Source organism: Hydra viridissima, unplaced genomic scaffold (genome assembly GCF_058129835.1).
Source record: "Hydra viridissima isolate aposymbiotic clone 2 unplaced genomic scaffold, HvirCarnegie_v1 scaffold_5, whole genome shotgun sequence".
Taxonomy (NCBI): Eukaryota; Metazoa; Cnidaria; class Hydrozoa; order Anthoathecata; family Hydridae; genus Hydra; species Hydra viridissima.
This window is the reverse complement of record NW_028324304.1, coordinates 1,578,741-1,595,140: the sequence shown is the minus strand read 5'-3', so window position 1 is coordinate 1,595,140 and position 16,400 is coordinate 1,578,741. Positions and strand designations below refer to the sequence as shown.

Below are 16,400 nucleotides of genomic sequence, written 5' to 3'. Positions count from 1 at the left end.
ACTGCGCTTTATATAGGAAGTGATTCGGTTGCTTGTAATTTCAAATTTCAATTCTCTAAAACTCGTCGACATGTCTGACGCTCCAAAGGCCGGAGGAAAACAAGCGCCCAAGGTGGCCAAAAAGGGGGAAAAACGCGCTGGTAAGAAAGGCGGCAAGATCGCTGGTACTGGAGACAAAAAGCGCAAGAGAAAGAGGCGAGAATCCTACGCCATTTACATTTACAACGTCTTGAAGCAAGTTCACCCTGATGTTGGTGTTTCTTCCAAAGCGATGAGCATCATGAATTCTTTCGTCAACGACATTTTTGAAAGAATCGCTTCAGAAGCTTCACGACTAGCCCTCCAAAACAAGAAATCAACCATCTCTTCGCGTGAAATTCAAACAGCTGTGCGCCTCTTACTTCCCGGTGAGTTGGCCAAACACGCAGTGAGCGAAGGCACCAAGGCTGTTACTAAGTACACCAGCAGTAAATAGATGGAGCGCTATCTAAACGGCTATTTTCATAGCCACACATCTTGTAAAAGCATTGTACGCATTAGAACGCCTTAAATTGTAGTAGAGAGAAAGTACTTAAAATGCAATAGCTAGGCAGCCATTGTTTGCTCGTTTTAAATTGCGACACCGCGTCTAAAGAGCGAGCGCTTTTCTAGACTTGCTTTTTTTGATGTTTAAACGTATAGCTTTTGCATCCACTTTGGATACAAAAAGTTATTACAGTAGGTAAACGCGTGAGAAAATCTTTCAACAACTACTTGAGCGCCACCTTTTTGCTTTTGATCAAAACCTTAGCCCTTATGACCCACCCATCGTTATTATTTGCTGCTACTACCACACTTTTGCTCCTTTTTTCTTTTTTCTTTTTTTTTTTTTTTTTCAAATGTATTGCGCGCATCTTTAGGAAATCAGACTTAAAGCAGCGCTTTAGATAAAAATCACCTTTCTAGCCCGATGATGGTGAGCAAAACACTTTATGTGTCAAGCGTCTACTCTAAACACTCAGTTAAACTATGCCTCGCTAAAAAACATTACTTAGAAATCAATTCAATTGCTTTTCATTTCGATTGAAACAAACTGAAACTGGTAAACTAAACCGTTTTTACACACCCCCTCTGCTTATCGCGGTGCAGCGTTCAAGTTCTAGATTGCCTATTAACGTTTAAAACAGATGTGTGGCTATAAAAATAGCCGTTTTTGATTGCTGAGGTGTTCCCCTTTTAACCACCAAAGCCGTACAATGTGCGACCTTGTCTTTTTAATGCGTAGACAACGTCCTAGCGGTGACTGTCTTTCTCTTGGCATGCTCTGTGTATGTTACAGCGTCGCGAATAACGTTTTCCAAAAAGACTTTTAGAACGCCTCGAGTCTCCTCGTAGATAAGTCCAGAGATACGCTTAACACCACCGCGACGAGCTAGACGACGTATGGCGGGCTTTGTGATTCCTTGGATGTTATCACGTAAAATCTTGCGATGACGCTTTGCGCCTCCTTTTCCAAGTCCTTTTCCTCCTTTACCGCGACCAGACATGATTAAAATTGTTTGAAGTTCAATTACTGTCTTTTTGCGTTTCTTTTTGTTTTTATTATGCGCTGGAAGCGCGACTTTTACCCTACATAGATGGAAACATCTTCGTCAAACAACCAATCGCAACGGTCCTTCGTCAAAAAGCCATCTGAACCAAAAAAACAAAAAAAAAAAAAACCAAAACAAACTGCCTTGTTTTTAACGCGCGTTTTCGCATTTAACGCTTTTATCCGTTCGCAAACAGAGCAGAAAAGTTTCTTTTCGGAATTCCACTACGTCGACCTGTCTTTGAAGTGTTTAAAAAAGCAGAAATTGTAGAGGCGAGACAAACGCGCTCTCTTTTCCCGTAGCCAAAAAACACGCCTACGTGGCCTTAATGCCTTATTTTGCATTTGTACTTGAACCAATCAAAGAGCACTTTCTTAGCACCAATCAGAATGCAGCTTTAAGTCGCGGCAAAGTCTAAAAATGTCAACAAAACGCGTTAAATTGAAAAACTTCAAAAGTTCAACTTAAACTGATAAGTGTAAGCGTAACTTACAATGGCCCGCACAAAACAAACAGCTAGAAAATCTACCGGCGGTAAAGCACCGAGAAAGCAGCTGGCAACAAAAGCAGCAAGAAAGAGTGCCCCGGCTACCGGCGGAGTAAAGAAACCCCACAGATACCGACCCGGTACCGTAGCTTTGAGAGAGATCCGAAGATACCAAAAATCGACAGAGCTCCTAATCAGAAAACTACCCTTCCAGCGATTGGTTCGCGAAATAGCTCAAGATTTCAAGACTGACTTGCGTTTCCAAAGCACCGCCGTCATGGCCTTACAAGAAGCTTCAGAAGCCTACTTAGTGGGTCTCTTCGAAGATACCAACTTGTGCGCCATCCATGCAAAGCGTGTCACTATTATGCCAAAAGACATTCAGTTGGCGAGAAGAATCAGAGGAGAGCGAGCTTAAAAAATGGTGCTTCTAAACAAAACGGCTATTTTCATAGCCACAAATCTGTTAAAAACGTTGTCGGCTTAGTGCCTTAAAACAAAACAAAACAAAAAAAAAAAACAACAAACAAACAAACACAAAGTAAACAAGTTCTACGCCTGGAACTTTGTTTTTAGAAAGATGTGTGGCTATGAAAATAGCCGTTTGACAAAAAGCGGGGTAGGTTAGGTTATTTCTTTTCCACTTTTGCGATGGTTTTCTTGGCTGCAGCTTTCTTCTTAGGTGTCGCTTTCACTTTCTTTACTGCGGGCTTTTTAGCAACCGGTTTCTGGGCGCTCTTTTTTGCGGGAGTCACTTTTTTCTTAGGAGTAGCTTTTTTCACTTTCTCTTTTTGTGCGACTTTTTTCACTGACGCAGCTTTCTTTTTTGGCGTGCTCTTCTTTTCAGCAGGCTTCTTTACTTCTTTGGCTTCTTTTTTGTGCTTCTTGGCGACTGCAGCAGGCTTCTTTAACGGTTTGGGCTTAGCTGCAATTCTAAAAGAACCCGACGCGCCAGTTCCTTTCACTTGTACGAGCTCGCCAGCAACCACCATGCGCTTTAAATTAATCTTGACTTGCGAATCGACGTTTTCACCCACCTTGTTGTTGGCCTTGACGTGCTTGGCGATAGCTTGTCTTGACGACCCTTTGCGTTCTTTAAGCGAATTAATAGCATCGACAATCATCGCCTTGTAGGGAGCATGATCAGCAGGCTTTTTAGGCGCAGACTTCTTTGTGGCCTTTTTCGGAGATGCAGCTTCAGTCATTTTTTTTTTGTCGTGTTTCAGAGAAACGTTGCGTTCGTTTTTATAAAACTTCTAGATGTTTAGATGTTTTTATTTTTCAAGCGGAGTTTTATGCGGACTGTCGAGGAGACTTTTTTTTTTTTTTTTTTGCTCCACCGTCAGACTGCAAAGTGTGTTTTCGTGTTGACAGGCAAACCTCCACAGCTCGCGTCTCTCGCTCTCTTAAAGCTTCATTAGTTTTGAAATCTTCTAAAGAATAGTGACGCTTTGTAAATTGCGGCGTTTCGGTGCCACAGCATGTTAGAAGCGAAAGGTATCGCATCAAAACATCGAAAAAATAGTCTTTAAAAGCAATCGAGTGCGCGCATGGCCAAATAACATCAGCGCTACTTACTCTGGACAAAGCAGCTTAATTTCATCAAGAAACTGAACCATATGGCTTCCCAAAAAAGCTTATGCCAATCTCTTCTAAGCATTTGGTACCATACAAACTCAATAGAGGCGAAGGGCACAAACACGCGCGATTGCTGGAATATTTAATGCGTTAGCAACGCGTACTAACGACGATTTTTAGTTCAGACCAATTCTTTTTCTAAACACAGAGACACAACAAAGAACATTCCATGAAAAAGGAACACTATGTTGTGCTTATTCGTGTTCGTTAACAAAAACGATCGAAGGCTAAAACTGCGATAACGCAGTCAACATATATAAAGTCGCGGACACTAGAAAAAAAGGAAAAACTTAGCAACCTGAAAGTTCTGGACATCGTAAAAAAAAAAAATAAATAAAAAATAAAATTCATTATGGAAGGTAACGGTAAAAAAACGTTTGAGGAGATAAGAGAATGAGTGACGAATGCACAATACGGGGTCCATTCGGTTCTTCGTCTTCATAGTCATCGTTCGAGCGAAGCTTGGTGTTTTCTTTACAATTGTGCAGTCTTGGGAAGGCATGCAACTTTTGTTCAAGTTCATAAAGGCAAAACTGAATTAGAATATGGCGATTTTAAAAGATGCTCTACATTTCCGTTTGCTTTTCAAAGTGCAAATTTCGCTTTTGATTTCATGCGCTCATAACTGGCATTTCAAAAATGACACTTTAACACTCGTGAAAAGTGAATTTGGCGGCTTTTGCATGATGCAAAGTTATTAAAATCGCGCGAGGCATCAGTTATAAGGTGTTCACAACCGAAGTTATTGCAGATCAATTCCATCTCTCGTTTTTTCATTTTCAGAAAAGTTCATTTTTCTCCGCTTTATAACATCATAACCATTAGGCTTAGCTGCTTTAGCCTTAGCGAGGTCCTTGACATTAGAAAAGCACCAGTTGGAATTTTATTTTTGCTAAAAATAAAGGCTAACAAATGCAACAGAAATATCTATCTTGCAAGGAACTCGTTCATAATTGAAAAACAAATACAAAGTCAGCTACTTAGTTAGTTAGTTAGTTAGTTAGTTAGTTAGTTAGTTAGTTAGTTAGTTAGTTAGTTAGTTAGTTAGTTAGTTAGTTAGTTAGTTAGTTAGTTAGTTAGTTAGTTAGTTAGTTAGTTAGTTAGTTAGTTAGTTAGTTAGTTAGTTAGTTAGTCTCTCAGTGAGTTAGTTGGTTAGTTAGTTAGTTAGTTAGTTAGTTAGTTAGTTAGTTAGTTAGTTAGTTAGTTAGTTAGTTAGTTAGTTAGTTAGTTAGTTAGTTAGTTAGTTAGTTAGTTAGTTAGTTAGTTAGTTAGTTAGTTAGTTAGTTAGTTAGTTAGTTAGTTAGTTAGTCAGTTAGTTAGTTAGTTAGTTAGTTAGTTAGTTAGTTAGTTAGTTAGTCTCTCAGTGAGTTAGTTGGTTAGTTAGTTAGTTAGTTAGTTAGTTAGTTAGTTAGTTAGTTAGTTAGTTAGTTAGTTAGTTAGTCTCTCAGTGAGTTAGTTGGTTAGTTAGTGTAACTATAGCGTTACTTGTGAATAATTGTGTGCGTAAAAGGAAATGTCATTATAGCGTTACTTGTAAATAATTGTATGTGTGAAAAGATTTGTGAATGCCTTATAGCATTACTTGTAAATAATTGTATTTGTGAAAAGATAAGTGTGAATGCCTAGGGAATGCCTACTTGTAAATAATTGTATGTGTGAAAAGATATGTGTGAATACCTAGGGAATCAATCTGTATATAAATTGTGTTGAATTTTACAAAGATACATCGGCCTTTACGCACAACTAAAAACGATCTTTTTTATGCGAAACTACAAGCTATTTCGGCAAAATGGCGACTAAACTTGATTTAAAGTTAATTCCAGAGTTTAGCGGAAACGATCAACAGTCAGTTGCGGAGTGGCTGGAAAAGGTTGAATTGGTATGTAAAATAATTGGTGTAACCGATCTGGCACGTGTGGTTCCTCTCCGTCTCACTGATGGTGCATTCGTAGTGTATCAACAGTTAGCAGAGACTGATAAAGAAAATTTTAAGAAAATAAAGGAGGCTTTGCTTGAAGCTTTTGCCGTTGATGCATTCACAGCCTACGAGCAGTTTGTCACGAGAAAGCTGAAACATGGAGAAGCAGTTGATGTTTATTTGGCAGAACTACGAAGATTGTCTACCCTAATTGGTGGGCTACCAGACAAAGCGATCGCGTGTGCTTTTGTTGCTGGGCTCCCCGAGGAAGTCCGACGGATGCTGAGATCGAGTTCTCGTATGGACGATCTTACAACTGTTCAAATACTTGCGCGAGCAAGGACTCTGATGATCGAGGAACGGAACAACGGGATGGTGGAAAAATTTGCTGTAGCTGCAATGAAAAGTGATGATCCGAGGTTGCTAGAAGATAAAACGCAATCAGTGTGCTATGAGTGCAAACTTCCCAATCACTTTGCGAGAGATTGTCATTTAAGAAGACATAATTATCGAAACAAGTCAAGTAGAAGAAGGGAGTCAAGCGATGTGCTGTGTTACTCGTGTCAAGAGTATGGACACATGTCAAGAATGTGTCCAAAAAACGGAGTGAGGGAGAAGACGTCTGCGCCAGTTCTCTCCCTAAACAATCAATAATGGCGTTACCTACCATGCTCTTGGATGTTAACGGTGTATTTCAGGATGTGCTAATTGACTCAGGATGTACCTACTGCATCATCTATAAAAAATGTGCGACAAAAATAACGAAGAAAGAAGTTAGCGTGGTAACTGTAAATGGACAACAACAGCAGTGCGAAGGTGTTAGCCAAACTCGAATCACCGCCCCAAATGGAAATACAGTGTGTGTGGAAGCACTTGTGGTCAATTTCAAACCACTGGGTTTTTGTTTCATAATGGGTATGAATGGAATAGTGGCACTTGGTGGAGTATCGATTTCTGCAACACGGAATGTTTGTTTTATGAAAAAAGAAGCATGTTTACTTGGTCTAAAAAGCGATTTATTAATAGATGTTCATGATATGAATATAACGGCTCAGGATTTCACAGCTTCATTTGAAAAGAAAAATAGAGAATGGATAATTGCTTGGAAATGGAATACCAAACCTGAAAATCTCGTGAATAGAATTGCTGAATATACCATCCCCATCGGCATAAAACACGATTACGAAAAAGAAATTGAAGGGTGGATAGAGAAAAAATGGCTGCAAAAGTACGAAGCGAAAAAACACGGTCCAGTAAAAGGTTTGGTTCCACTTATGGCAGTGGTGCAGCAAAACAAAGGGAAAGTGCGACCAGTGTTAGACTTCAGGGAGTTGAACACGTTTATTGAACCATTTACGGCGAACACGGATGCATGTGCTGACAAACTTCGAGACTGGAGACGGCTTGGAGAAAATATTTCAATTATTGATTTATCTTCGGCCTACATGCAACTCAAAATCAGCGAGGAACTCTGGGCTTACCAAACTGTTGTGTTCCGTGGACAGAGGTTTTGTTTAACACGTTTGGGATTTGGCCTGAACGTTGCGCCCGTCATTATGAAAGCAGTTTTGGACAAAGTTCTATCGCAAGACGAAAAGATCTGGAAGGGAACATCATCATACATTGATGATATTCTTGTAAATGAAGACATCGTATCAGTTCGCAGTGTACTTGATCATTTGGATATGTATGGATTACATTGTAAGCCGGCGGTTCGTGTGTCCGAAGGGGCGAGAGTTCTAGGATTACAAGTTGGGATTGAAAATAAGAAGTTATTTTGGAAGAGAGACAACGATTTTGGTGAAATTCCAAGTTCTCTAACGAGGCGAAAAATCTTCTCTTTATGTGGAAAAATGACAGGGAATCTTCCAGTTTGTGGTTGGTTGCGTGTAGCTTCGTCATTTGTTAAAAGGACGGCAAACGCCCTAACGAAAACATGGGATGAGAAGATACAATGCGAATTTGTTGAAAAAATGGTGAACGATATGGTAAAAAGAACACGTAACAACGATCCTGCCAAAGGAGTTTGGAATGTTTATGGCAACGAGGCAACAGTGTGGGTGGATGCTAGTTCACTAGCGCTAGGTGTGAGTATTGAAGTTGATGGCAATATAATTGAAGACGCTTGTTGGCTAAGAAAAGATGATACAACACATATAAACATGTCTGAACTCGATGCAGTAATCAAAGGACTAAACATGGGTCTCAATTGGAAGATGAATGTCTTGCATATTTGCACTGATTCGAAAGCAGTATTACATTGGGTCACCGATGCACTGACTGGAAAATCCAGATTGAAGACAAAGGCTTCAAACGAAATGCTGATTAGAAGACGGCTTCAAACCATTACGAATATTGTGGACGAATACAAACTCAGAGTGGATATTAAACTAGTACCCTCGGAGTCTAACTTAGCCGATGTACTTACTCGAGTGCCTGGAAGTTGGTTGAAAATGATCAATAAGCCCACTGAACTTGCTGCAGGTGGAACGATTAGTGCTTCTCTATCTCCCAAAGAAATAAACCATGTTCATAAGTCCACGGGACATTATGGTGTGAAGAGAACATTGTATTTTGTTCGTAGAATTAACCCATCAGTAAGCAGGGAAGAAGTCAGGCAAGTGGTTGAAAAATGTGTAGCCTGCCAATCAATTGATCCAAGTCCGATAAAGTGGCCGAAAGGGAAGATTGAAGTAAAAGGGACGTGGCAACGGCTTGGTATGGATATAACTCATTATGAGGGGCAACATTTTCTTACCCTGATTGACTGTGGGCCTTCACGATATGCAATATGGCGCCATCTTAAAGACCAAACTAGTGCATGTGTCATTCAGGAACTAAACGCAATCTTTCTTGAACGAGGCGGTCCAAACGAAATACTGACGGATAATGATACAGCATTTCGAAGCACATTATTTTCACAATTTATGAACAAATGGAACGTTAAACTTCGCTTCAGGTGCGCTTACGTTCCTTCAGGGAATGGAATTGCAGAACGGTGCCATCGAACAGTGAAAAGAACGGCGAAGAGAGTTCCGTGCAGCATACCCGAGGCAGTTTATTGGTATAACGTCAACCCAAAAGACTGTTGTAAGTCATCTACAGCACCCGCAAATAAATTATACCATTACGAAATAAGAGTTAGAGGAATTGACGACGATAAAAACGCATATGAACCTCATGAGAAGATCACCAACAAGTTTAAACTTGGCGATGAAGTATGGGTAAAGCCCCCGGACAACCGATGTGACTCTCAATACAAGATTGGGCGAGTTACAGGAATCATTTCGGAGCAAACGGTTGAAGTGGACAAAGTATGCCGGCACATACGCGACCTAAGACCCGTCAGAGTTGATAACAAGTCGAATGAGAATCTAGAAGATGATGAAGAGCTGTGCGTTGTGTTGCCTGAAGACGAGACAAACCAGACGCCAATGTTGCGAAGAAGCACCCGAAAAAGGATGGCACCTGAGCGATATAGTCCGTGAGGTGAAGTGGTCATTATGACCAAGGGGGAGTGTAACTATAGCGTTACTTGTGAATAATTGTGTGCGTAAAAGGAAATGTCATTATAGCGTTACTTGTAAATAATTGTATGTGTGAAAAGATTTGTGAATGCCTTATAGCATTACTTGTAAATAATTGTATTTGTGAAAAGATAAGTGTGAATGCCTAGGGAATGCCTACTTGTAAATAATTGTATGTGTGAAAAGATATGTGTGAATACCTAGGGAATCAATCTGTATATAAATTGTGTTGAATTTTACAAAGATACATCGGCCTTTACGCACAACTAAAAACGATCTTTTTTATGCGAAACTACAGTTAGTTAGTTAGTTAGTTAGTTAGTTAGTTAGTTAGTTAGTTAGTTAGTTAGTTAGTTAGTTAGTTAGTTAGTCTCTCAGTGAGTTAGTTGGTTAGTTAGTTAGTTAGTTAGTTAGTTAGTTAGTTAGTTAGTTAGTTAGTTAGTTAGTTAGTTAGTCTCTCAGTGAGTTAGTTGGTTAGTTAGTTAGTTAGTTAGTTAGTTAGTTAGTTAGTTAGTTAGTTAGTTAGTTAGTTAGTTAGTTAGTCTCTCAGTGAGTTAGTTGGTTAGTTAGTTAGTTAGTTAGTTAGTTAGTTAGTTAGTTAGTTAGTTAGTTAGTTAGTTAGTTAGTCTCTCAGTGAGTTAGTTGGTTAGTTAGTTAGTTAGTTAGTTAGTTAGTTAGTTAGTTAGTTAGTTAGTTAGTTAGTTAGTTAGTTAGTCTCTCAGTGAGTTAGTTGGTTAGTTAGTTAGTTAGTTAGTTAGTTAGTTAGTTAGTTAGTTAGTTAGTTAGTTAGTTAGTCTCTCAGTGAGTTAGTTGGTTAGTTAGTTAGTTAGTTAGTTAGTTAGTTAGTTAGTTAGTTAGTTAGTTAGTTAGTTAGTTAGTTAGTTAGTTAGTTAGTTAGTTAGTTGGTTAGTTAGTTAGTTAGTTAGTCAATCAGTTAGTTAGTTAGTTAGTTAGTTAGTCAGTCAGTTAGTTAGTTAGTCAGTCAGTCAGTTAGTTGGTTAGTCAGTCAGTTAGTTAGTCATTCAGTTAGTTAGTTTGTATCTTAGTTAGTTTGTTAGGTACTAAGTTAGGCAGATACGTGAAAAATGACGATAGATGACGATAAATGAGGACAATAATTAAAATGTAGCTACTTTGTAAAATCTTATTACTTTAACTAAAGTTTTAGTACTTTGTTAAAATAGCATGAGAACTAACGCTACCCCACAAGCTTTTTAAAGTTCTTTTTTAAGGTTTCAGCAACCCATCCGACGTTGCGAGAAACACCTGATAGTTACTGTGAAAAAAGGTATTGGCCAACAACTCGACTGTCGCGTTTTATTCTTTCCGGGGTTTTAGGGACGGGTCATTTAGAAAACAAAATGTAAAAGAACTAGAGCGTCGTAACTTTGTTATATGTTGAGTTTTGTGCCCGTCGCAAGTTTGACGTGTTTTAATTGAAGGAATGTTTAGTTCTAGCTTTACGTTTTTTTCCTTTAATGTAAAATAAAGGGTTGTCTGCGCATGCTGTGATTTTTGTTTCGACTTTGTCAAGTGTTATGACTTTGATCATTTGCTTTATTTCGAAGTGTCTCAAGAGTGTGTCAGCTTGGAGTATGTATGAGTTTTCGACAGCGGACGTCTTTGTCTTTACCCCTCTTGTTTGTTAGACATGACGTGCAATGACCCGTTCACTTCTTTTCGTTGACGTTTTTTTTCGCATTTCAAAAAACTACTGACCAAGAGAACGTGCGCAGAAGAAAAATGACAAGGTAAAACCAACAACAAAAAACCATGCAATTAAGGATTACACACAGACAAACACGCAAGTGTAAAAAACGGAAATTTTTTTTTTTTTTTTTTTTTTTCGTGCTGCCGCTTTTTTGTTTGTTTTTTTTTGTTTTGTTTTGTTTTTGTTGCTGCTGCTGATGCTAATGCCGTCACTGCTGCTTAACCTCGCTCTTTGTTTTTTTCTCCGCTAAATATACTTTTTTGCTGAAATCCTAAGGGAGCTAAATTCTTACGGAGGCGCTTAAATCTTCTTTGTTATTTTCCTACAGCCTATAGATGGTCGCCAATCTGGGCACGTGCGTGTTCACTTTTTATTCAAGTTACGTTGGATCCTTTCAAAACTTGGAATCTTGAACATGCACGTGACCTGTGAGGTAACCGAACTGTTTTTTCTCCCTCAGGTTATAACTTAAAACGTTTCAAAGATGGCGTGTAAACCCCACCATGTATTTTTTTGTAACGGGATGCGTGTGCTCTTTTTATCCCCTAACAGCTTTAAAAAGAGATTTTGAACCCCCCTCCCCTCCCTTCCTTACACACACACACACACACACACACACACACACACACTTCTTTATATTCTCCTTAGTGTGTTTAAGCTCATGCCGTCATGTTTTTAACAGATGTGTGGCTATGAAAATAGCCTTTATTTTTTATCTTGTGTTCAGAGTACCGTTTATTTGGCTGCTGGTTTTGGAACCTTTTCGTTCTTCTTGGGAAGCAAAACGGCTTGTATGTTTGGCAGCACACCGCCACTGGCTATAGTAACACCTGACAACAACTTGTTCAACTCTTCGTCATTGCGAACAGCTAACTGTAAGTGTCGAGGAATGATTCTAGCTTTCTTATTGTCACGAGCAGCGTTACCGGCCAACTCCAAAATTTCGGCGGAGAGATACTCCAAAACAGCAGCTAAATAGACAGGTGCGCCTGAACCGATGCGATTGGCGTAGTGTCCTTTGCGCAAAAATCGGTGAACACGACCGACTGGAAACTGAAGTCCGGCTCTGAACGATCGAGTCTTTGCCTTGGCTTTAGCTTTTCCTCCTTTTCCACGTCCTGACATTTTAATTTCTTACACTGAGAAACAACGAGAGACAACCTAGAGATATTTGTGCGCGCTTTGAAATCAACTTACAAAATTCCTTTTTCTTATCAAAAACATTTGGTCTCGAACTGCACTTTTTTTAACGAATAGAAAAACTCGTCAAACAATGCGCAAATTAGTTAATCTTTGAAGAACCAATGAGCTTGCGAGAAACAGAAATGTTCTCGAATTGGAGACCACAACTGCGCTTTATATAGGAAGTGATTCGGTTGCTTGTAATTTCAAATTTCAATTCTCTAAAACTCGTCGACATGTCTGACGCTCCAAAGGCCGGAGGAAAACAAGCGCCCAAGGTGGCCAAAAAGGGGGAAAAACGCGCTGGTAAGAAAGGCGGCAAGATCGCTGGTACTGGAGACAAAAAGCGCAAGAGAAAGAGGCGAGAATCCTACGCCATTTACATTTACAACGTCTTGAAGCAAGTTCACCCTGATGTTGGTGTTTCTTCCAAAGCGATGAGCATCATGAATTCTTTCGTCAACGACATTTTTGAAAGAATCGCTTCAGAAGCTTCACGACTAGCCCTCCAAAACAAGAAATCAACCATCTCTTCGCGTGAAATTCAAACAGCTGTGCGCCTCTTACTTCCCGGTGAGTTGGCCAAACACGCAGTGAGCGAAGGCACCAAGGCTGTTACTAAGTACACCAGCAGTAAATAGATGGAGCGCTATCTAAACGGCTATTTTCATAGCCACACATCTTGTAAAAGCATTGTACGCATTAGAACGCCTTAAATTGTAGTAGAGAGAAAGTACTTAAAATGCAATAGCTAGGCAGCCATTGTTTGCTCGTTTTAAATTGCGACACCGCGTCTAAAGAGCGAGCGCTTTTCTAGACTTGCTTTTTTTGATGTTTAAACGTATAGCTTTTGCATCCACTTTGGATACAAAAAGTTATTACAGTAGGTAAACGCGTGAGAAAATCTTTCAACAACTACTTGAGCGCCACCTTTTTGCTTTTGATCAAAACCTTAGCCCTTATGACCCACCCATCGTTATTATTTGCTGCTACTACCACACTTTTGCTCCTTTTTTCTTTTTTCTTTTTTTTTTTTTTTTTCAAATGTATTGCGCGCATCTTTAGGAAATCAGACTTAAAGCAGCGCTTTAGATAAAAATCACCTTTCTAGCCCGATGATGGTGAGCAAAACACTTTATGTGTCAAGCGTCTACTCTAAACACTCAGTTAAACTATGCCTCGCTAAAAAACATTACTTAGAAATCAATTCAATTGCTTTTCATTTCGATTGAAACAAACTGAAACTGGTAAACTAAACCGTTTTTACACACCCCCTCTGCTTATCGCGGTGCAGCGTTCAAGTTCTAGATTGCCTATTAACGTTTAAAACAGATGTGTGGCTATAAAAATAGCCGTTTTTGATTGCTGAGGTGTTCCCCTTTTAACCACCAAAGCCGTACAATGTGCGACCTTGTCTTTTTAATGCGTAGACAACGTCCATAGCGGTGACTGTCTTTCTCTTGGCATGCTCTGTGTATGTTACAGCGTCGCGAATAACGTTTTCCAAAAAGACTTTTAGAACGCCTCGAGTCTCCTCGTAGATAAGTCCAGAGATACGCTTAACACCACCGCGACGAGCTAGACGACGTATGGCGGGCTTTGTGATTCCTTGGATGTTATCACGTAAAATCTTGCGATGACGCTTTGCGCCTCCTTTTCCAAGTCCTTTTCCTCCTTTACCGCGACCAGACATGATTAAAATTGTTTGAAGTTCAATTACTGTCTTTTTGCGTTTCTTTTTGTTTTTATTATGCGCTGGAAGCGCGACTTTTACCCTACATAGATGGAAACATCTTCGTCAAACAACCAATCGCAACGGTCCTTCGTCAAAAAGCCATCTGAACCAAAAAAACAAAAAAAAAAAAAACCAAAACAAACTGCCTTGTTTTTAACGCGCGTTTTCGCATTTAACGCTTTTATCCGTTCGCAAACAGAGCAGAAAAGTTTCTTTTCGGAATTCCACTACGTCGACCTGTCTTTGAAGTGTTTAAAAAAGCAGAAATTGTAGAGGCGAGACAAACGCGCTCTCTTTTCCCGTAGCCAAAAAACACGCCTACGTGGCCTTAATGCCTTATTTTGCATTTGTACTTGAACCAATCAAAGAGCACTTTCTTAGCACCAATCAGAATGCAGCTTTAAGTCGCGGCAAAGTCTAAAAATGTCAACAAAACGCGTTAAATTGAAAAACTTCAAAAGTTCAACTTAAACTGATAAGTGTAAGCGTAACTTACAATGGCCCGCACAAAACAAACAGCTAGAAAATCTACCGGCGGTAAAGCACCGAGAAAGCAGCTGGCAACAAAAGCAGCAAGAAAGAGTGCCCCGGCTACCGGCGGAGTAAAGAAACCCCACAGATACCGACCCGGTACCGTAGCTTTGAGAGAGATCCGAAGATACCAAAAATCGACAGAGCTCCTAATCAGAAAACTACCCTTCCAGCGATTGGTTCGCGAAATAGCTCAAGATTTCAAGACTGACTTGCGTTTCCAAAGCACCGCCGTCATGGCCTTACAAGAAGCTTCAGAAGCCTACTTAGTGGGTCTCTTCGAAGATACCAACTTGTGCGCCATCCATGCAAAGCGTGTCACTATTATGCCAAAAGACATTCAGTTGGCGAGAAGAATCAGAGGAGAGCGAGCTTAAAAAATGGTGCTTCTAAACAAAACGGCTATTTTCATAGCCACAAATCTGTTAAAAACGTTGTCGGCTTAGTGCCTTAAAACAAAACAAAACAAAAAAAAAAAACAACAAACAAACAAACACAAAGTAAACAAGTTCTACGCCTGGAACTTTGTTTTTAGAAAGATGTGTGGCTATGAAAATAGCCGTTTGACAAAAAGCGGGGTAGGTTAGGTTATTTCTTTTCCACTTTTGCGATGGTTTTCTTGGCTGCAGCTTTCTTCTTAGGTGTCGCTTTCACTTTCTTTACTGCGGGCTTTTTAGCAACCGGTTTCTGGGCGCTCTTTTTTGCGGGAGTCACTTTTTTCTTAGGAGTAGCTTTTTTCACTTTCTCTTTTTGTGCGACTTTTTTCACTGACGCAGCTTTCTTTTTTGGCGTGCTCTTCTTTCTTTTCAGCAGGCTTCTTTACTTCTTTGGCTTCTTTTTTGTGCTTCTTGGCGACTGCAGCAGGCTTCTTTAACGGTTTGGGCTTAGCTGCAATTCTAAAAGAACCCGACGCGCCAGTTCCTTTCACTTGTACGAGCTCGCCAGCAACCACCATGCGCTTTAAATTAATCTTGACTTGCGAATCGACGTTTTCACCCACCTTGTTGTTGGCCTTGACGTGCTTGGCGATAGCTTGTCTTGACGACCCTTTGCGTTCTTTAAGCGAATTAATAGCATCGACAATCATCGCCTTGTAGGGAGCATGATCAGCAGGCTTTTTAGGCGCAGACTTCTTTGTGGCCTTTTTCGGAGATGCAGCTTCAGTCATTTTTTTTTTGTCGTGTTTCAGAGAAACGTTGCGTTCGTTTTTATAAAACTTCTAGATGTTTAGATGTTTTTATTTTTCAAGCGGAGTTTTATGCGGACTGTCGAGGAGACTTTTTTTTTTTTTTTTTTGCTCCACCGTCAGACTGCAAAGTGTGTTTTCGTGTTGACAGGCAAACCTCCACAGCTCGCGTCTCTCGCTCTCTTAAAGCTTCATTAGTTTTGAAATCTTCTAAAGAATAGTGACGCTTTGTAAATTGCGGCGTTTCGGTGCCACAGCATGTTAGAAGCGAAAGGTATCGCATCAAAACATCGAAAAAATAGTCTTTAAAAGCAATCGAGTGCGCGCATGGCCAAATAACATCAGCGCTACTTACTCTGGACAAAGCAGCTTAATTTCATCAAGAAACTGAACCATATGGCTTCCCAAAAAAGCTTATGCCAATCTCTTCTAAGCATTTGGTACCATACAAACTCAATAGAGGCGAAGGGCACAAACACGCGCGATTGCTGGAATATTTAATGCGTTAGCAACGCGTACTAACGACGATTTTTAGTTCAGACCAATTCTTTTTCTAAACACAGAGACACAACAAAGAACATTCCATGAAAAAGGAACACTATGTTGTGCTTATTCGTGTTCGTTAACAAAAACGATCGAAGGCTAAAACTGCGATAACGCAGTCAACATATATAAAGTCGCGGACACTAGAAAAAAAGGAAAAACTTAGCAACCTGAAAGTTCTGGACATCGTAAAAAAAAAAAATAAATAAAAAATAAAATTCATTATGGAAGGTAACGGTAAAAAAACGTTTGAGGAGATAAGAGAATGAGTGACGAATGCACAATACGGGGTCCATTCGGTTCTTCGTCTTCATAGTCATCGTTCGAGCGAAGCTTGGTGTTTTCTTTACAATTGTGCAGTCTTGGGAAGG

The 16,400-nt window shown here is 39.8% G+C and overlaps 4 protein-coding genes and 2 pseudogenes across 4 annotated transcripts; 5 read left to right on the top strand and 1 right to left on the bottom strand.

The window, feature by feature from the left end:
* The first annotated feature begins 70 nt into the window (after positions 1 to 70).
* On the top strand, positions 71 to 475 carry LOC149887857 (late histone H2B.L4 pseudogene; annotated as a pseudogene).
* Positions 476 to 2,065: 1,590 nt separating this feature from the next.
* LOC149887856 (histone H3) lies at positions 2,066 to 2,476 on the top strand. Its single transcript, XM_090088931.1, has one exon. The coding sequence runs from the start codon at positions 2,066 to 2,068 to the stop codon at positions 2,474 to 2,476; it is 411 nt and encodes a 136-aa protein (XP_089945057.1).
* A 3,791-nt stretch (positions 2,477 to 6,267) lies between these two features.
* LOC149887855 (uncharacterized) lies at positions 6,268 to 9,102 on the top strand. Its single transcript, XM_090088930.1, has one exon. The coding sequence runs from the start codon at positions 6,268 to 6,270 to the stop codon at positions 9,100 to 9,102; it is 2,835 nt and encodes a 944-aa protein (XP_089945056.1).
* Positions 9,103 to 11,587: 2,485 nt separating this feature from the next.
* Positions 11,588 to 11,977, bottom strand: LOC149887854 (histone H2A, orphon). Its single transcript, XM_090088928.1, has one exon. The coding sequence runs from the start codon at positions 11,975 to 11,977 to the stop codon at positions 11,588 to 11,590; it is 390 nt and encodes a 129-aa protein (XP_089945054.1).
* Positions 11,978 to 12,270: 293 nt separating this feature from the next.
* On the top strand, positions 12,271 to 12,675 carry LOC149887853 (late histone H2B.L4 pseudogene; annotated as a pseudogene).
* A 1,591-nt stretch (positions 12,676 to 14,266) lies between these two features.
* On the top strand, positions 14,267 to 14,677 carry LOC149887852 (histone H3). The gene has a single exon (XM_090088927.1). The coding sequence runs from the start codon at positions 14,267 to 14,269 to the stop codon at positions 14,675 to 14,677; it is 411 nt and encodes a 136-aa protein (XP_089945053.1).
* The last annotated feature ends 1,723 nt before the right edge of the window (positions 14,678 to 16,400 follow it).

Bases quoted from the DNA above. Each gene is read 5' to 3' on its own strand.
- LOC149887856 (XM_090088931.1), top strand. From the start codon at position 2,066: ATGGCCCGCACAAAACAAACAGCTAGAAAATCTACCGGCGGTAAAGCA.
- LOC149887855 (XM_090088930.1), top strand. From the start codon at position 6,268: ATGGCGTTACCTACCATGCTCTTGGATGTTAACGGTGTATTTCAGGAT.
- LOC149887854 (XM_090088928.1), bottom strand. From the start codon at position 11,977: ATGTCAGGACGTGGAAAAGGAGGAAAAGCTAAAGCCAAGGCAAAGACT.
- LOC149887852 (XM_090088927.1), top strand. From the start codon at position 14,267: ATGGCCCGCACAAAACAAACAGCTAGAAAATCTACCGGCGGTAAAGCA.